The sequence below is a fragment of the Perognathus longimembris genome, chromosome 8, assembly GCF_023159225.1.
Source record: "Perognathus longimembris pacificus isolate PPM17 chromosome 8, ASM2315922v1, whole genome shotgun sequence".
Classification (NCBI taxonomy): domain Eukaryota; kingdom Metazoa; phylum Chordata; class Mammalia; order Rodentia; family Heteromyidae; genus Perognathus; species Perognathus longimembris.
The window spans coordinates 48453276-48473390 of record NC_063168.1 but is presented as its reverse complement, the minus strand read 5'-3'; the positions used below and the strand labels follow the sequence as shown (position 1 = coordinate 48473390).

Here is a 20115-nt window from a genome sequence, read left to right as displayed (position 1 = left end):
TACCACAAACAGAAAAAGATAGTTTTATATATTTCAGTGATTTGGAGGGTGGGGTGGCTGTGGGGCTGGGCCTGGGAGCTGTCCCTGAGCATTTCAACTCAAGGCTAGCCCTCTACCACTTGAGCCACATCACCACTTCCGGTTGCTCCCTGGGCTGGATCCTCAGATCTCAGCCTCCTTAGTAGCTAGGCTTATAGGCGTGAGCCACTGGTGCCTGGCTCCAATGATGCTTTGATCAATAACAGATTATACATACAATGGTGGTTCCTTAATATGGGAGCTGAAAAATTCCTATTGCCTATTGATACTGTGATTACCATTGTATCCCAATCCTGTCCCCTTTCCAGCCTAGGAGAAAAAGGTTGATCTATATAACCTCAGTGTATAGAAAACTATACCATTTGGATTCCTTAAACTTTATGCTTGCACAGGAATGAAATAGGCTAGTGACAAATTTCTTATAATATAATTCCAGTGTTAAGTAACACATAACTATACTGAATGATCTCACGTATATGTAGAAGCTTAAAAAAAAAAAATCGAACTCACTTTTCTATTTCAGAGGAAATAGAAAGGTGACTACCAGAAAAGTATGGGTACTGGTACAAGAATGAAAATTTCCAGTTGGGGCTGGGGATATGGCCTAGTGGCAAGAGTGCTTGCCTCCTATACATGAGGCCCTGGGTTCAATTCCCCAGCACCACATATACAGAAAACGGCCAGAAGTGGCGCTGTGGCTCAAGTGGCAGAGTGCTAGCCTTGAGCAAAAAGAAGCCAGGGATAGTGCTCCGGCCCTGAGTCCAAGCCCCAGGACTGGCCAAAAAAAACCAAAAAAATAAAAAAGAAAAAAGAATAAAAAATAAAAATTTCCAGTTTTAAGAAAAATAAGTTCAAAAGACTTACTGTACAGGGCTGGGGATATAGCCTAGTGGCAAGAGTGCCTGCCTCGGATACACGAGGCCCTAGGTTCGATTCCCCAGCACCACATATACAGAAAACGACCAGAAGCGGCGCTGTGGCTCAAGTGGCAGAGTGCTAGCCTTGAGCGGGAAGAAGCCAGGGACGGTGCTCCGGCCCTGAGTCCAAGGCCCAGGACTGGCCAAAAAAAAAAGACTTACTGTACAGCATAGTGACCACTTTGAGTACTTGTATGCGTCCTTTAAATTTTTCAACTTCCCTAGACAACAGATTTTCTTAAGTCTGAAAATTGATTCCAGTAAATTGATTGCAATTTATTCAATGCCAAACACTTTACCCTAACATCGATGCCTCAAATACTTCATTCTACAACTCTTAATTTTCCCAATAATACTGAGAGTGGGAAGAATTCATGCTGCTGCCATTTTTTAGCTTACATAAGCTTCTAACTAAAATTACATATAGCAAGTCTCAGAAAACCTGGTCTTCTGCCCTCCACTCAGGTGACATCAGTTAGTCCCCTGGGCATCCTAGAGCAACTTTAGTAACTATGGCCAGATGAAAGGGGGGAAGTTCTCGTGAGGAAGGAGGAAAATATGATTGAGCTGCTCAATTTATATAAATTCTCATAAGTAAACGCAATTTACTTTTTGAAATTAGTACTAAGAAATGTAATGAGTGCCTCATACATGCTAAGCAAATGTTCCACTAATGAGCTACATTCATATCCCATATTTTTAAAACGATTCGACAGGGTCTCACCAAAATACCTAGACTATCTCCCAACTTGTGAGCCTCCTGCGTCAGTCTCCCCAGTAACTAGGGTTACAAGTATGTGCTAGCTAGCATGCTTGATTTTTTTTTAAAAACAAAGATATATCTTATACTAGCTTAGGTAAAAATGGTTTAGAAATTTCTATGTGAGCACAGAAAACATAAACAAAATAATTGCTAGGCGTTGGTGGCTCATACCTTCATACCTGTAATCCTAGGATGAGATCTGAGGGCTGTTGTTCAAAGCAAGCCCAAGCAGGAAGTCTATGAGACTTTTAAATCCAATTAACTACCAGAAACCCAAAAGTGGCACTGGGGCTCCTAGTGGTAGAGCACTAGCTTTAAGCAAAAGAGCTTAGAGATAGCACCCAGGCCCTGAGTTCATGCCCTACAAGCAAGTGTAAGTGTAGGGTGTGTGTGTGTGTGTGTGTGTGTGTGTGTGTGTGTGTGTGTGTGTGTAAATAAGCACTCAGGTATTTCAATGGTCAAGAAAGTTCATAAACCCAGAGAAAAGGGTCAACTCAAGGAGCTCTGTAATAATTGGAATAGTTCTAATGATCAGGAAAGAGATCATTTAACTTCCAGTATGATTATCTGCTCCATGTGACTTCTATACTCTACCTAATATGCTCACTTAATTAAGAGGCAAAGTCTTAATTTTTGAAAAGTAAGTTACCTCTAATTCAACTGGTACACCTTCAGATCAACGTGTCATTTTCTAACTAAACTAAAGGATGTAGATCTCTGTTCATTCTGGGTTTACCTCATTTAAAGTTGCTGGGAAAAAAAAATTCCAACTGGCTACATGTCTACTTGTGCCACAGAGAAAATGTTAGTAAACTGGGTGTCAGTGCCTCATGTCTGTAATCCTTGCAACTCAGGAGACTAAGAGTGCAGGATTACAGTTCAGAGCCAGCCTGGGCAGGAAGTCTATGAGATTCTTATCCCAATTAACTATCAAAAATCCAGAAATAGTGCTGTGGCTCAAAGTGGTAGAGCACTAGCCTTGAGCATAAAATCTCAGGGACAGCTCCTAGGCCGTAAGTTCAAGTCCCAGGACTGGTAAGCACATGCATGCATGCACACATGCACACGTGCATGCACACGCACACACACACACACAAAGTAAGATGAACTATGAATGAGGAAGGCAGAAGAATCTTTCTTAGAGATTACTGATGGGTAAATAGCCCCCAGAAAAATTCAATAAACATTTGATCATCCTATTGTTTAAAACACATGGTTCAGTTCTATCTGAACTCCAAATATGATTGATTTCCTTAAAGGTTTGCTTTCTTCTTTATGGAACACTCTTGTATGTCTTCCACCCCTGCAGCCATTACCTTTTATCACTGGACAAAGAACAAAGCCATTACACAAATAATGTTTTTTCTAACCATAGACAAAACTACAAAGAGCACACATAAGTTGGTGACAGGGGCTCACAACTATAATCCTAGCTACTCAATAGGCTGAGACCTGGAGGATCAGTATTCGAAATCAACTAGGGTAGAAGAGTTTGTGAGTGTCCACCTCCAATTAACCAACAAATGCTGGGCTGGAGGAATGGCTCAAGTGGTAGAGCACCAGTGGTGAGTGAAAAACCTGCAAGGTCCTAAGTTCAAGCCACAGTATTGGCACAACAACAACAAATCACTATTGTTACTTTCCCTATTACATGAAATAAGACTCAAGATTACATATTTTCCTATCTTTCAGCATCTTGTGCAAAGGAGAAAGGAGTTCTTAAAAACAAAATTAACAATCTCCCATCTTCTCAAACCAATTATTTCTCAGTAAAAAAAAAAAAAAAGAAAAGGAATTTCTTGAACCATTGACAGACAAATGCAGAACCTAAAATCTCTGAATCCTTCATGGTTCTTGATTCCTTTACTAATGCAATATAAGCTCTAAATAAGGTACCTCTGAAATCTGTAAATACAGAGATTCTAAGAAAGACTCAAGACAAAGTCCCTTTTCTACTAAGTAGGTTTTTCTAGCTCTAACTAGAAAAAGTGTCTAAAGCTTTTATGTTTACTAAGTAATAACAATGGAGTAACCGATTCAACTCTAGCTGCTGTCATATGGTTGAGAAGAGCCAATTTAAACAAACATTTCAATAGGGTAGAAAACGTATTTTCAGATCTGTATAAAGATAAACAATATCAACATGACCAAAGAGTTTGATATAAACTTTGTGTGATTCAAAAACACTGGGCTCAAGGTTACCTCTCAGAGCTTTCTGAACTGGAAAACACACAAAGAGTTAATCAACTAGCATATTGTTTTCACAAAGATTTTTCTAAAAAGGATTTAGAGACTTTTATAGCCAGAAACAATTAGGGAATAGTTGTTTCACTACTTCCTTTAAGCCAGAAGACAGCTATATATTTAAAATAAAATTGCAATATGAAAGTCTGCTAAAAGCACTTTTTTGTTGTTTGTGCATTTTGTTTGTCACCCAGTGTCACACTAACAACTCTGCATCTCATTCCAAAGCACATTATACTTCGAGATAAAATGAAAAAGACCATTTTTTTGTTTCCCCAAGGGGGAAGTACTTCTGTTAAAAGCATCTTTTTATGAAACTACTCTTTCTGAATTACCAATAATGCAAACCAAAGAATTAGATACTGTACTCTAAAATTTAATATTTGTTCAGTTCTTATTCATATCCTATAGACATCCCATGTGTACAAGGAAAAAGTATGCTAAATGCTTAAATGTACTTAAGGAGCTGAAAGATTGAGCATTTCTGTCCTTCAATCAGCAGGCTGTCAGGTCATGAGCACTCATTTTGCAGTTAAGTTTTCTTGCTTTTCCTATTATTGTAACGAAGCTCAGTTAAGGAAAAGACTGGCCCACAAAGAAAATAGCCATACTTTTTGTTTTCATGAGTGTGATTATATGCAACTTTAGTAAGGATAGACAAACTAATTTCAAATACTGAAGAGTATTTTTCAAAAACCTTACAATAAATGAGCTTTTTATAACTATACTCCCTGGTTGGAACATAAAGATCAGAGATGAACCAAGAAATGAAATTAGGATGAAAAAGTACATCGTGATATTCTTTAGAATTTTAGTAACTTACAAACAAATAAAAATAAAGTTTTTATTAATATCTATTGTGTAAATAATATACTTTCACCTTCTCGTGATATCTAATATTCAAGAATCAGTATACTTTCCCTAAGAATTCAAGTATATGTACGTGTACTTAAACTGATTCTCTGATCCATTTCAAATCAATAAGAGACAAAAGCTAACCTTGAACATTTTTCTCCTTCTTATGTGCAACTAGCAATGGCCAGAAATAGTGTGTTCTGAGAGGAAAGCCATCTTCCTTCAAAGCCTTCATTAGAGCTTTTGCCAAATCTGAAAAAGATGACATAAAATACCATGAAGCTGCCTTGACAAAATCTGTATGGTTGTTAGTTTTAACAAAAGAAAATAGTACCAGTTTTATAGGTTGTTAAAGCACAGTGGAGTGTGAACTGCAAAGGAGAACTGTGCAACTTGACTTCCTTTAACTTCCTACAGTAGTTGATCAGCTTCTCTCCAGGCTACGAGAAAAAAAAGTCACATCAGTTATATGGGTAAATATCCACCACTTCCCTTGCTGCAAACAACTTTGCACTTGTGGGATAAAAATATCTGAGCCTCTTATTTGCTATGTGTCCAAAAGTGTTGCAAAAACAGTAACAACAACAACAACAACAAAAACTAAGGCTTTTTATAATGCTTACAATTAGCTTAACTTCATAGATTTTTCTTCTATTTTAAAGAATCTTATTGCACTGCCTATTAAATTATCTACAAATTTAAAATGGACAGAATACCGTATTCATAGTCACACAATGTCGTAGGAAGAAACTGCCAAAGTCAGCCGAATTGTCTTCTCTTGATACAGGGCACGCTAATAAAATTTCCAAGGCTACATCTTCCAGTTTCTCTGTGACTAAAAGCAGAATGAGGTTCATTGCATCTGAAAGAAAACAAAAACATCTTCTGTTACTAAGTCATCTTTAGGTAGTACAATCAACTTAAAGAAAATACTGCGAATTATAAACACTAAAATAAGTCTGCTTAAATAAAACACTTTATTCTCTTATTAACTTCCATTTTTTAGCTTAATAAAATTCTGACTTTAAATAAGTTCTACTTTACTTATCACAATTCCCCATTGTTAGAGAATGCCCTTCCCAACATGTAACTAATAATAATAATTTAGATTTCTGACAAAAACCATGCAAACACAAAGTTTAAAACTACCTGGAATATATCTTCTTTCATAGGTAATTTTTTCCAAAATTTCTGAGATATACTGAGGATGTCCAGCTTTACTGAAGGTAAAGATAACTTGCAATAAATCACGGTCCATGAGGTAAAGATCAGACTTCTCCACCTTCTCCAGAGTCTACAAATAGTTCCAGATATTAGAATACAATGTTAGAAAGTGTTTTTAAGAATTAAAATACATTAAATATCAAATCCAAATAATTAGAATAAATGCCACCTAATAGTAATTTTAGACTGTTTCATAGAACAGGAAATATTCTATTTCAACAATAAGTTATTTATCAACATCAAAGTACCCTAAGGATTTTCCATTAAAGACTATTTCTTACAAGGAGGCATCTTTAAAAACAGAAAACTACTTTTGTGCTTAACATAAAGCACAACACAAGTATATAAAAATGATTTTAATGTTTACTTCCATGATAATACCTGCTTTACATGGTCAATGTCACCCTTCTCGGCATATGCATTCAATAATGCTACATATGTGTCTGGACCAGGCTCAATTCCAGCATCTTTCATCACTGTAAGAATATTTTCAGCATTCTCCATATCTCTATATATGTATTCAGATAAAATAAAACAGATCACTATACCTGCTAATGCAATATAATTATTCCATCTAAAATATATTACCTATGCTTATTAAAATCAATAACTTAAGTGCTAAAGTGAATTAGTGTCAAAAATGATCATTACAAATATAAACTAGTATGATTTGGAAGTGATAAAAACTATAAACATCTGAAATTTTTATAGGTATGTTCTTTTCCAAATACATTGTATAATAAACATTAAATAACATACTCTCTTACACTAAGTATATTATGTGCTTTACTTACTTTCAAGCATGTAGTAAATTACTCATAAAAAAATGTATTTTCCTGGACAGTTAGTAAACTTTATAAATGCAGTTACTTTGATGAAGACTTCATTTTTTTAAAGCTGAATCATTAAAAAAAGGTTTCATGAAATTCAAGAGTAAGTTATAAAAACACCATTACATTCTACGTCATATATTCCAGACTTTCTCTGGAAGGTATAAATATCTTTTTTTGGTGGTAGGACAATTTAGTTCATTTTTGGGTAGTGCCTTATAGTTTTTCCCACGGGCAACCTCAAACTACAATCCTACTAATAACCTTCCCTCCACATCATTCACCACCACAACTAGATTATCTACAATAATTTTCTGTGACTAGAACCCCTTGAAGAACCAAAACCTCATGTCAACTTTACCCAGCTCTAGCATGCCCTGTAATAAGAGCACTGAACACCGCCTCTGTGATTGGAAGATCCTTAGTTTTCATAAATCCAAGAATCTTGCTGCAATAAAAGAAAAAAGAAGATACTCCTTAGAAGTATATAACAAAAACATTTTGGGGGCGGGGAGGAAGCAGTCCTGGGGCTTGGACTCAGGGCCTGAGCACTGTCTCTGGCTTCATTTTGCTCAAGGCTAGCGCTCTACCACTTGAGCTACAGTGTCACTTCTGGCTTTTTTCTGTTTATGTGGTGCTGAGGAATCAAAACCAGGGTTTCATGCATGCAAGGCAAGCACTCCACCACAAGGCCACATTCCTAGCCCCAACAAAAACATTTTTACATGTATTTCCTGCAGAAAATATTCGTAATTTAAAAAAGTAAAATGATTCTATACAGATGCTCCAATAAAGCATTTAAATTAAGACAACTTTTTAAACTCATTTGTCCTTCTTATATAACAGCTTTATGTATTTACTTTTTCTTTTGTGCCTGTCCTGGGGCCTGACCTTAGGCCCTGGGTGCTATCACTGAGCTTTTTATGCTGAAGGCTATACCACTTAAGCCACAGATCTTACTTCCAGCTTTTTGGTGATTAACTGGAGATAAGAGTCTCACAGACTTTCCTGTCTAGATTGGCTTTGAAGCTCTCAGCCTCCTGAGTAGCTAGGATTACAAGAACAAGCCACTAGCACTTGCTTATAGCTTTATATTTGATCTAAGTCATATTATTAAATTTGCTTCCTTAAAACACTTCTGAATTGCCCTTGAAGAAGAATCTTTAAAGATGATTCAATTTGGGCTTGGGATATAGCCTAGTGGCAAGAGTGCCTGCCTCGGATACACGAGGCCCTAGGTTCGATTCCCCAGCACCACATATACAGAAAACGGCCAGAAGCGGCGCTGTGGCTCAAGTGGCGGAGTGCTAGCCGTGAGCGGGAAGAAGCCAGGGACAGTGCTCAGGCCCGGAGTCCAAGGCCCAGGACTGGCCAAAAAAAAAAAAGATGATTCAATTTATAAAATCTATAAATTTATTTGTAAAGACCTACATTTATAGAGATCCATACCTGGCACCTTCAATATCTCCCTCACTACAGTAAGCAGCAATCAGCCTTTGGTATGTCACCTGTCAATGCAATAACACAATTTATTTTTTTGAGTTAAAAAAATGGACATGATTAAAAAAAAAACATGGGCATGATTAATCAATAGTCACAGTAGCAACTACCTACTCGATTTGGTTGAACATTTGCTTCCTCCATTTTTGTCAAGAAATCAGTAGGTGAGAACTTATATTCGTTTTGAAGATAGACTTTAAGTAAAGCATTGTAATGACTAACATCATACACAGTACCTAAAAGAAAATTTGATCCAAAATTTAGCAAAGCAACTAAAATCATATTTGTAATCATAACCAGAATGTGTATCAAAATTTAACAAACAAAAAGAATGAAATTATCACTTTAGAAATAATTACTATATAATTATAGGCAAAAAGGCCATATGATCTAAGTTTTTTTCTTATGAAACATAATACTATCTTCCTATTAGAAAATGTTGACAAAGATTTGTCTACATAAAGCAGACTTCACCACATTACAGATAGATTATAAAAGCAGCTTCTTTATACAAGTAGAAGTGTAGTGACTTTTTCTTTTTTTTTTTTTTAAATTTCCTTACCAGGCCATTCCAAGCCTGTGTTTAAAGATCTATTCTATCTTCAGCTGTTGAATACCATTTCTTGAATGCTAACACCCTAGATTTTCTTTCTGTGTTCATATTGCCTAAGGCCACAGCAATTAGGATGCCCACTCAGCCTATACTATCTACTCATGACTTGATGGTCATGCATCAGGAAAAACATGGTGTAACCTGAAAACTGTAAAATGCCACTATACAGTGTTCCTTATCAAGATCATATATGTATATATGAATTTATTAAAGGTGAACCTGATTCTTAATAGTAATACTTAAAACATGAAGTATAAAAAGGTATAGAGTAGGGGCTGGGGATATAGCCTAGTGGCAAGAGTGCCTGCCTCGGATACACGAGGCCCTAGGTTCGATTCCCCAGCACCACATATACAGAAAACGGCCAGAAGCGGTGCTGTGGCTCAAGTGGCAGAGTGCTAGCCTTGAGCGGGAAGAAGCCAGGGACAGTGCTCAGGCCCTGAGTCCAAGGCCCAGGACTGGCCAAAAAAAAAAGGTATAGAGTAAAAATTATGTTGTGTTTATCTAGAAGTATACACATGAATATTTAAAAAAAAAACCAATGCCTCAAAATAGTAGTATACTGTACACATCATTCTGAATCTATTTTTGTTGTAGAGAGCACCTTCATTTTGTTTTGGGTTTTTTGGTTTTTGTTTTTTGTTTCGCTGGCCCTAGGGCTTGAACTAAGGGGCCTGAGCACTGTCCCTGGCTTCTTTTTGCTCAAGACTAGCACTCTACCACTTGAACCACAGCACCACTTACAGCTTTTTCTGTGTATGTGGTACTGAAGAACCTAATCCAGGGCTTCATGCTTGCTAGCACTCTACCACTAAATCACATTCCCAGTCCCACCTTCAATTTTTGAGTTATGACACTAAGAAATGACACTGCGTGGCCCAATTGTACCTGCAGTTATAACTTCTACAAATCTTTCTATATTTTTTCTTTTTCACTTACAAAAGTCATAATACTTTTTATATTAAAAAGAAAAACTATTCTAGGGGCTGAGGATTTAGCTCAGTGGAAGAGTACTTGTCTGGCAAGTACAAGGCCCTGAGTTTGGTCCTCAGCTCTGGGGGAAAAAAAACCTATTCTATTCTTAATGCCCCTAGGTGTCACTGTAACTCACCAAATAAAACATATTACCAAGATTATAAATCAAGTATCTTTCCAAATATTAAATTACAGTAGTAATATAAAGAAATACTTACAAATGAATAGGGAAAAAATATACACTTTGTTTATACATTAAAACAGTCTTACCCAATTTCTGAAGTTTATCCCATATACTATGAGCAAATTCTGTCCGTTCCAGTAGGCTCACTTCAGGCAAGAGAGAACCACAGCTGCGCAACAGAAGCAAGGCTTGATTTCCACTTGGGTTATCTACAGAAAAAGTTAACAGAGAATGTGTAACAGTACAAATAATGTACATAAATATCAGGCTTAAATCTGTATTGATAAATATTCAAAATCTTCTGGTTTCTCAAAGAGATCCATCAAATTACAAGTATCCACAAAATCTCCATGAAAATCCATAAAATCTCTGGCTCAAAGATAATATTGAGCCTATCTACAAATAATGCAAATCTACAATGTTACTAAAATTTACAAGCTCAAATTTTAATTTCTGGATGAATCTTAAGGCTACAAAATATATGTAATCTGCATGACTACTGAGAACCTATTTTCTAAGGAGAGCTTGTTATAATTCAAAAGCTAATTTCTCAGAATCTTATGAAAAAGATACAAAGCAATATAATATAAATTCATGGATTTCAAGTTTATGATCAGTTATGGAATAATATAAACTTCTTTCTTCCCATATGTATAATATTTACCTACACATCCCTGAAGGCTTACTTTTTTTTTTTTTTTTTTTTGGCCAGTCCTGGGCCTTGGACTCAGGGCCTGAGCACTGTCCCTGGCTTCTTCCCGCTCAAGGCTAGCACTCCGCCACTTGAGCCACAGCGCCGCTTCTGGCCGTTTTCTGTATATGTGGTGCTGGGGAATCGAACCTAGGGCCTCGTGTATCCGAGGCAGGCACTCTTGCCACTAGGCTATATCCCCAGCCCCTGAAGGCTTACTTTTAAAAGCAAAAACAGGGCTGGGATATAGCCTAGTGGCAAGAGTGCTTGCCTCCTATACTTGAAGCCCTGGGTTCGATTCCTCAGCACCACATATATAGGAAAGGCTAGAAGTGGCGCTGTGGCTCAAATGGCAGAGTGCTACCCTTAGCAAAAAAGAAGCCAGGGACAGTGCTCAGGCCCTGAGTCCAAGCCCCAGGACTGGCCAAAAATAAATAAATAAAAGAATAAAAGCAAAAGCAAGCACTTACTGTACAATTCAATTTATATGAGCTATCCAAAATAGAAAACCTACACAGGCAAGAAATACACTGCTGGCTCCCAAGGACTGGAAATGGTAAGAGGGGGGAGGTTGAGGGGATGAGAGAGAGGAGGCACTTTCCTTTCACAATGAAGGAAATGTTTAAAATTTCATTCTGGTGATAAACTGAATAGAATGGAGAAAATTATTAAAATAGCCCTTAAATGCAATTGTTATAATTCTAATTGATATTTCTTTGGTATGTCTCAGCATCAAATTCTAGAACAATGCCTATGAGCACAAAAAGGTTTCAAAAAGCTTAGTAAATCTTCTTAAACTGCATGCATGCCCGTTTCCATGTTTGTTTTTTATAAGCAGGAGTGGAGGTAAAAGCAGAAGAAAACTACAGCTTCCATCAGATCATCAAATATGTGATCCACATTGATTTTAGCAGCTATCTGAAAACTGAAGGGAAATGATAATCTAGCTGGAAATCTATCATATGAAATCATTTTAGGAAAACCAACATGAAGGTTAAAAAAATATCTTCCACAACAATTTACCAACTCTATTCCTAGTAATTACGGAAAGTAAAGACTATTGTTATTTGCTGATTTTGAAATAAACATCTAAAACAAAATGCTTTAATTACTCTAAACTTTGTCTAGATAAATTGGACTAACAGTAAGATTATGTACATATAAAACACCTAAAATACTAAATAATACCCTTTTTGATGAGCTTAGCTTGTGTCCAAATGAATGCTAATTAAAAAGCTCAATTTTCTGAACAAAATTCCTAAATTACCTGAGCAACATGTGCGATCAAAGACTCTTTGCAGAAGCCCCTTTGTAATTCGGCCAGTTCTTCGGACAGAATTATCCAGTCTCATTAGAGCCCAATCAAATTGCTTGGCATTCCTAGTAGGAGAAATAGTAGGCTCCTCTTGAAGAACACTCTTTTTTTCAGCAACAATGGAATACAGTCTGGTTTGGCTTAGCAGATCTCTATAAATAGAAACACAATTAGTAATAAACTAGTAATAAACAAAGTAAGACTAAATAAAGTCTAGATCTTTCTGAGCAAACTTTATATGAAGTTATTAGTTATTAAACACCTAAAATCACAATGCAATACCAAAAAGAGTCAGAAGTTTTAACTAGTAGGATAGGTTTTTACTTTTGCCTTAATAAAATCATACATATAAACACAGTAAGCATAGTGATCTGAGTAACTGAGAACATCTTAAAAACCTTCAACATGGGATCATGTCAAACTAAGACAAAATAGTGTGCTTAAGTCACCCGTAACAAAACTAGGTTAATGAAGGAAAATGGAGTAGTTTGTTAGTTTTTCCTTCTATAAATGAGACAAAAGGCCTAAAATACTCAGAATTCTGAAAATCATTAAATGTTTTCTGAGCATAAGCTGATTTATGAGTTTAAAATTTATTTATTTATTTATTTATGCATGCATGCCAGTACTGGGGCTTTGGATTCAGGGCCTGAGCACTGTCCCTGGCTTCTTCTTGCTCAAGGCTAGCACTCTGCCACTTGAGTCACAGCGCCCCTTCTGGCCATTTTCTGTATATGTGGTGCTGGGGAAGAGAACCCAGGGCCTCATGCATACGAGAAAAGCACTCTTGCCACTAGGCCATATCCCCAGCCCTAAAATTTAAACCGTAAGCTTACTTAACTTGGAACAATTAGTTAAGTTCATTTCAAGTTAAAATCACACACTTTTAGGTTTTTTTTTACAGGATCATTCAGGCCCAAATCACTGCTAAGTTGTCTAATTCTTAACTTTCTGCATCTGTTAAAATGCTGAGTGTACATTTCTCTCATTTTAAGTAATCAACTGAAACTATTAATATATCATGTAAACAATGACTTTCTGATTTGAAATATTAATTTTAAGTGAAGAGAGAAAATTAGGGATTAGTATATAGACTAGCACATATGTTTATAAAGACCATACAATCCTTACAACACTCAGTATTTTATTAATAAACAGTTTAATTTGTACCCACATGTTCCAAAACACGAGATCAGAGGCATTCTAAACTGTAGGAATATAGGCTATACCTGATTACTAATATCAGACTTTAATAAAAAATAGTCCTTGTGGGCTGGGGATATAGCCTAGTGGCAAGAGTGCCTGCCTCGGATACACGAGGCCCTAGGTTCGATTCCCCAGCACCACATATGCAGAAAACGGCCAGAAGCGGCGCTGTGGCTCAAGTGGCAGAGTGCTAGCCTTGAGCGGGAAGAAGCCAGGGACAGTGCTCAGGCCCTGAGTCCAAGCCCAGGACTGGCCAAAAAAAAAAAAAAAAAAATAGTCCTTGTGAGTAAAGAAAGCCCCATCCCAAATGTTTGAACTTTCAGCCTTTATTTCAATTTAGATGCCTATTATTTTTTAACAGATAACACTTATAATTCTTGGAGATATACACATTTATTCCAAATATCTTAATTATAACAGCCACCATGTGTAACTAAATATTATTTTCTTATACTATTTATAATATACTTTTTCAAAGTATATTGAGTTTATAAGTAAAGCACAGACTGCATGGCTCACACCAGTAATCCTAGCTACTGGAGAGGCGAAGATCCAAAGGAACATGGTTCGATGTCAACCCAGGCCAACAAGTAAGTCCAGGACATTCTATCTCCAATTAACAACAAAATGTCAGACTGGAGGCATGGCAGAGTACCAGTCATAAGTAATTGTTAATGTTTTTAAGTGTGAAGTGCCAAGTTCAACCCAATACCAATATATATTTAAAAGGCATAACCATTGGAGTGCCAATGATCTCACCAACATAAAACACAAATTGAAAAATACTAGGGAAAATGCAGACATTAAAGCAAACAAGTCAGTTATCTTTAAAACAAACAAACAAACAAACAAACAAAAAACACCAATATCCCCAGCCTACAATGGCTTATCTTTATAAAAACCCTAATGTTTAGCACATTGCAGATAATCAACTGATTAAAGTTTCTTACGCGCTAGAGAAGATACATATTTATCCTTTACTTTCCGAAGATTTTTGTGGACATATATTTGTTACTGAATCAGCTGTCACTAAACTATGCCCTGATAGTGTTATTTTTACATCACCCCTAAGAGTTCAAAGTTCAGTTGAGTGTGTAATACTACCTAACAACAAAAATTGACTAACAATGAAATCTGTTTCAGTATAACTAATGTAAGCGAGTAAAAAAGAAAACTAATATAGAATTTTCAGAGTGGTATTCTTGCCAGTTGTATGCAAATGAGCATGAACCTTCTCAAGTTAATTTTTCTTACAAAGTACTTGTTTATGAAGTCAAGTCGCCACATCTAGTATGTTTGGCCTTAGTGGAAACATCAATCTACCATAACAGAAATTGGGGTTAGGGAAGGATACATATTTAATCAAAGGATTCTCCACTGCATTATATATTAGTTATACAGTCTGGAGCTTACTTTTGGTGCTGGGATCATAACCATGCTGGAAAAGTTATCCCCCGGCCAGATTTTCTTTATAAATTCACTCTGACACACCTGAAGAAAACAAGGACTCCACAACCCCCAAGCAATAGATGTTTTGTAATCAAAAGAAAAGCGACCCAGCTAATTATGGTGAATCTACACAAAGTAGGAGCCTACCTACCAGGCTTCACAAGTTGGAACACTCTGCCTCCAAATTCTAATGATCAAAATTGATGCAATTACATAAGGGAAAATGATTTTATTACATCACTCAACTATCATTAGTAAAAGTTCCTTCATGATTTTGAGTTAAATGCCTCAGGTTACCTCCTGAGACTCTGGCACTCAACAGTAATAATAGGGTATCCATGAATTTCCTCTGGTAATAGCTGACATGTAAAAGAGCTACTTTTCAGTTTTCTGCACAAAATTATGGTGGTGGTGGTAAGGTCCCAGACCACAAAAAAACCAAAAGGTGCAAAGATCAGATTACTATAAATACACTTAGAACTTCAAGCCTGAACTATTTTTGATATTATAAAGAATATATTATAAGCCGGGTGTTGGTGGCTCACGCCTATAATCCTAATCAGGAGACTGAGATGTGAGGATTGCAGCTCAAAGCCAGCCCAGGCAAGAAAGTCCATGAGACTTTCCAATTAATCTCCAATTAACCACCAGAAAACTGGAAGTAGAGTTCAGAGCTCGGGCACAGTGTCTAGGCCCAGAGTTCAAGGCCCACAACCAACAACAAAACAGATATATTTATAGTTTATTAGAGCATTTTCGGGTTACAGAAAAATGTACGTTAAGTACAGCTCCCATATACATTCTTTATCCTATAGCTTTCCCTATTAACATCCTGCCTTCTGTCCTACATTTGTTACAAAACTTAACGGTACCTTATTAAGGTACATGCTTTACATTATGATTCACCCTGTGTGTTTATAACTAAAGAGTGACAAAGACATGGCATTTATTCACCATCACAATATCATACAAAATGTCATTTCCGGGGCTGGGGATATGGCCTAGTGGCAAGAGAGCTTGCCTCGTATACATGAGGCCCTGGGTTCGATTCCCCAGCACCACATATACAGAAAATGGCCAGAAGTGGCGCTGTGGCTCAAGCAGCAGAGTGCTAGCCTTGAGCAAAAGGAAGCCAGGGACAGTGCTCAGGCCCTGAGTCCAAGGCCCAGGACTGGCCAAAAAAAAAAAAAAAATGTCATTTCCCTAAAAATGGCCTAGTCATCCCTTTATCCTTTCTTCTGAAGCCTTGGCAAACACTGGTCTTTTTAAGTGTCTCTCTACTTTTGCCTTTTCCAGAACACCATATAGTTACATCATAAAGTATGTACCCTTTTCAGATTGGCTTCTTACATGTAGCAATTTAAAACCCAGGTTCTACCATGTCTTCTCATGGCATGATAGCTCTTTTCTTATACTATTTATAATATACTTTTTTGAAGTATTTACCATACTAGTAATTATTTTACTGCTCACTGTTTGCATCCCTCTGTTGAGTCCCTAAGTGTCTTTCTTTCCAATCCTCTACACATGGATTCTTGTAAGCTCTTTCTCTCAGACTTCAACTTGTCAGATCAATCATCCCCAAACCCATCTTTTTTCATGTTGCTCCCTCATTAAGATCCTACCCTTGTTTCTTACCTTCATCACAATAAGTTTAAGTTCTTTTATTTATGAATTTAAAAATAGAGCACATTTTGAGTAAACTGGTAATTAAACTTAAAAAAAAACCAACCAAATGTAGTGGAATGATGAACAAAATTAACTAGGAATTGTGATAAAGAGTAACACCAAGGCTCTACTTCAGACCAAGGTGTAAGGAAGGTGACATTTAAATGACGGGACTAAGGATGAGAAGAAACAGATATTTAGATGGTAGAGGGTGAGTATTCCAGGCAGGGCAAAACAGTCAAGTAAGTGAGCATCAAATGACACCAAGGACAAAGCTGGAAAGAAAAGACAAGATTACTTCATGGACTTGAAGGTAAGCAGATGAGATTTTGAGGTACAGATTTTATACCAAGTACAGAACTATATCTGATTCTGTGAAAAGTTTATAAGCAGACTGTGGCACAATCTTACTATTTATTTTGAAAAAGAAAGCTAGCTAGCTACCAGAAGAAGCCACTATAATTTAAAGGTTTTAGGTTAAGTGTTACAATAATCCATGTGACAGATTGGACTAGAGTGGGCAATGGAGAAGGAAAAGAAATAAGAGCCCTATCTGACTTAATAAAACCCAGACCACCTCAATACAATTTGTTGACAGTCCCATGCAAGAATGATACAAAAGCATACCCAAAAGGTTTACTTAACACTCTGTATATGTCCTACTGGAGTATGTATTGTTTTTACAAACACTTGTAAACAAGATTTTATAGAGAAGAGGAGGCTATATGGCTGGTAGAAATGCCCTGATAAGTGAAAGCACAGGCTTGTTCATGTCCACCACTGGACTAAGTTCAAGTTCTGTTATTTAAAAGATGTATGACTTTAGCCATATTTTCTCCATTCTGCAACTTTTTCCACTATGATATGGATTAATATTTGTTCCCTCTAAAACTGATGTTAGAATTTACCATCCTAATAGTATGTAGTATGTATATATGTAGTATGGGCTGGGAATGTGGCTCAGTGGTAGAATGCTTGCCTAGTAAGCCCTGGGTTCAATTCCTCAGTACCACATAAACAGAAAGAGCCAGAAGTGACGCGGTGGTTCAAGTGGTAGAGTGCTAGCCTTGAGCAAAAGATGCTCAGGGACAGCGCCCAGGTCCTGAGTTCAAGCCACAGGACTGGAAAAACAACAACAACAACAAAATAATATGTAGATATACAGGACTTAGGAGGTCTACTTTTGTGTTTAATGTCTTTTCAAAATGGCTTTGAGGAATGGGTTGTCTTGCTCTTCTGCCTGCTATCATGCAATGATGCACAAAGAAGGATCTTGTCAGAGGGCAGCTTGTCCATCTTAGACTTTTAAATTCTTGAGAAATAACTTCTGTTCACACAAATTACTAATTCTCAGATTTTCTTACAGTCTCGCAAAATATTCCCTAAGCCTAAAATTCAGGGGATAGCAGGATTTATTTTACAGGAATATTAATGGCGATAATTAACTAATATGATAAAGTGCTAAATACAGCACTGCATGGAAAGATTCATTCATTTACTTATTTACTAGGGTTTCTGTAGTTCTGCAGAGCAAGATTATTTATTTATTTTTGGTGCCATTCCTAGGACTTGAACTGTCCCTGAGCTTTTGTGCTCAAGGCTAGCGCTCTACCAGTTGAACCATAGCTCTGCTTCCAGCTTTTTGTGTAGTTAATTTAGAAAGAAGATTCTCATGAACTTTCTTGCTCATGCTGGTTTTGAACTATGGTCCTCAGGTCTCAGCCTTCTGCAGAGAAGATTGGATTGATGTGGTAGAAAACTTGCCTAGCAACCACAAGGCTATGAGTTCAAAATCCAGTAGTGATAGTGTTGGTAGAAAAGCAGACAGTTGGAATTTCAGCCTATAAAACTTGCAGATGAAATCTGTACAAATTCAGAAATACTGACATTATTCACTACATTCTCTCAGACCACAGTAGAATAAAATTAGAGCTCAACACTAAAAGCCACTATAAAAAAAAAATCCTGCAACTCATGAGACTGAACCTCCACACTGCTTTCCACAGTGGTTGAACAAGTTTACACTCCTATCAACAGTACTGTTCCCTCTTGGACACATTCGAGCAGCATCTGCTATTATTTGTTTCCTTGATAATGGCCATTCTAACGGGTGAGGTAGAATCTCAATGTTCTTTAGATCTGCATTTCTTTTATGGCCAGAAATGTTGAACATTTCTTCATGTGTCTACTGGCCATTCTTATTGGTTTCCCTTATTTGTAATAACTAGTATATGTCTAGGATAGTTCTAGCAGAGCATCATAAAAGTTCAATAGCTATGTACATATGACCTTATAAAATGATGCTAATTGAAATTAACTACAAGATATGAAAACAAGAGGGTTTTTTTCTAAGTATACTGTATGCAGTTATTTGCTTCATTTATTTTTCCTTTAGTTTACCCCGTTGTCATTGTTTTTCATTTCCGTACCCTTTGTATTGTATAAAAACTTACCTGATTTGAATATGGAAAGGGGAATTACAGAAATGGTGAGACACAGGACAAAGCATGAACTAATGCAACAATGATATAAAAACACTATTTTGGAAATGAACTTTACAACTTGGGGGGGGGGGGGAACTTAGGGGGAAGGGTAGTGGGAGAAAATGAAAGGGGGTAACAATATTCAACACAAATTGTACTGATTTCCTTACTTTTGGAACTGTAATCCCTCTATATATCACCTTTACAATTAAAAAAACACGGGGCTGGGAATATGGCCTAGTGGCAAGTGCTTGCCTCCTACACCTGAAGCTCTCGGTTCGATTCCCCAGCACCACATATATGGAAAACGGCCAGAAGGGGCGCTGTGGCTCAAGTGGCAGAGTTCTAGACTTGAGCAGGAAGAAGCCAGGGATGGTGCTCAGGCCCTGAGTCCAAGGCCCAGGACTGGCCAAAAAAAAAAATACAATTAAAAAAACACAACAGAAACACCTTACGAAGATAACGAGAAATCAACATAAGACTAACAAAGCAGTGCTCAGTAAAGAACTGCTCTAAATAGTTGAATACATTTGTTAGCTGTTTTTAAAACTTGAAAGCTAACAATGAACTTTCTAAAGTAGTAGTATAAGCCTGATTCTCCAAAAAGTCTCACCAAATTTAGGTTTTCTGCAGTTTTATGGTAGTCACAGAATTTCAGGCTAGAAAGCTACTAGGCAGCTGGCTGACACTTGGTAACAGATTCTTGGCTTTATATACCAATCCATTCTATCTATATATCCCCTCCTATCAGGCTCTTCTAGGCCAAAGGGATGTCTTCCTTTGCTGTGAAGTGCTGAAGAGTAGTATGATGGACTTTGGTTAGGACCTATGATGTAATATGAAGCAAGATTTTTCAGAATCCATATTGCTATTCCCTTAACATCTAAAACACAACATATTTAAAAACACTTAGAATCACAGTGTCTTAGAATCACAGAATCTCAACTTGAGACCTGGCTAAAAATTACTTTACTTTTCTAAGACTCAGTTTGTACTATCAACCTACAGATGATGAAATATGTGTATGATGAATACATTTAGAAAATGTGTACTTATTAAATTTATACCTATTATGAAAGTGCTGTCCTGTCTGTAAGAGAGGAATGCAATCCTGTGGTATTTCACAAAGGAGCAGTCACATCTGTTTTGTGGTAGAGGA

The 20115-nt window shown here is 36.8% G+C and overlaps 1 protein-coding gene across 2 annotated transcripts in view; it reads right to left on the bottom strand.

Moving 5' to 3' along the window:
• The window catches only part of Lrpprc (leucine rich pentatricopeptide repeat containing), a 93888-nt gene that overhangs the window by 66777 nt on the left and 6996 nt on the right, over window positions 1-20115 (bottom strand). For both annotated transcript variants that reach the window (XM_048353017.1, XM_048353018.1), the window contains exons 2-11: window positions 12103-12302; window positions 10231-10353; window positions 8487-8608; window positions 8322-8380; window positions 7234-7320; window positions 6424-6550; window positions 5968-6112; window positions 5535-5680; window positions 5153-5258; window positions 4963-5070 (exon numbers count right to left, since the gene is read on the bottom strand). In XM_048353017.1, the coding sequence (XP_048208974.1) occupies window positions 4963-5070; window positions 5153-5258; window positions 5535-5680; window positions 5968-6112; window positions 6424-6550; window positions 7234-7320; window positions 8322-8380; window positions 8487-8608; window positions 10231-10353; window positions 12103-12302 (1223 nt within the window). The remainder of the gene's footprint in view (window positions 1-4962; window positions 5071-5152; window positions 5259-5534; window positions 5681-5967; window positions 6113-6423; window positions 6551-7233; window positions 7321-8321; window positions 8381-8486; window positions 8609-10230; window positions 10354-12102; window positions 12303-20115) is intronic.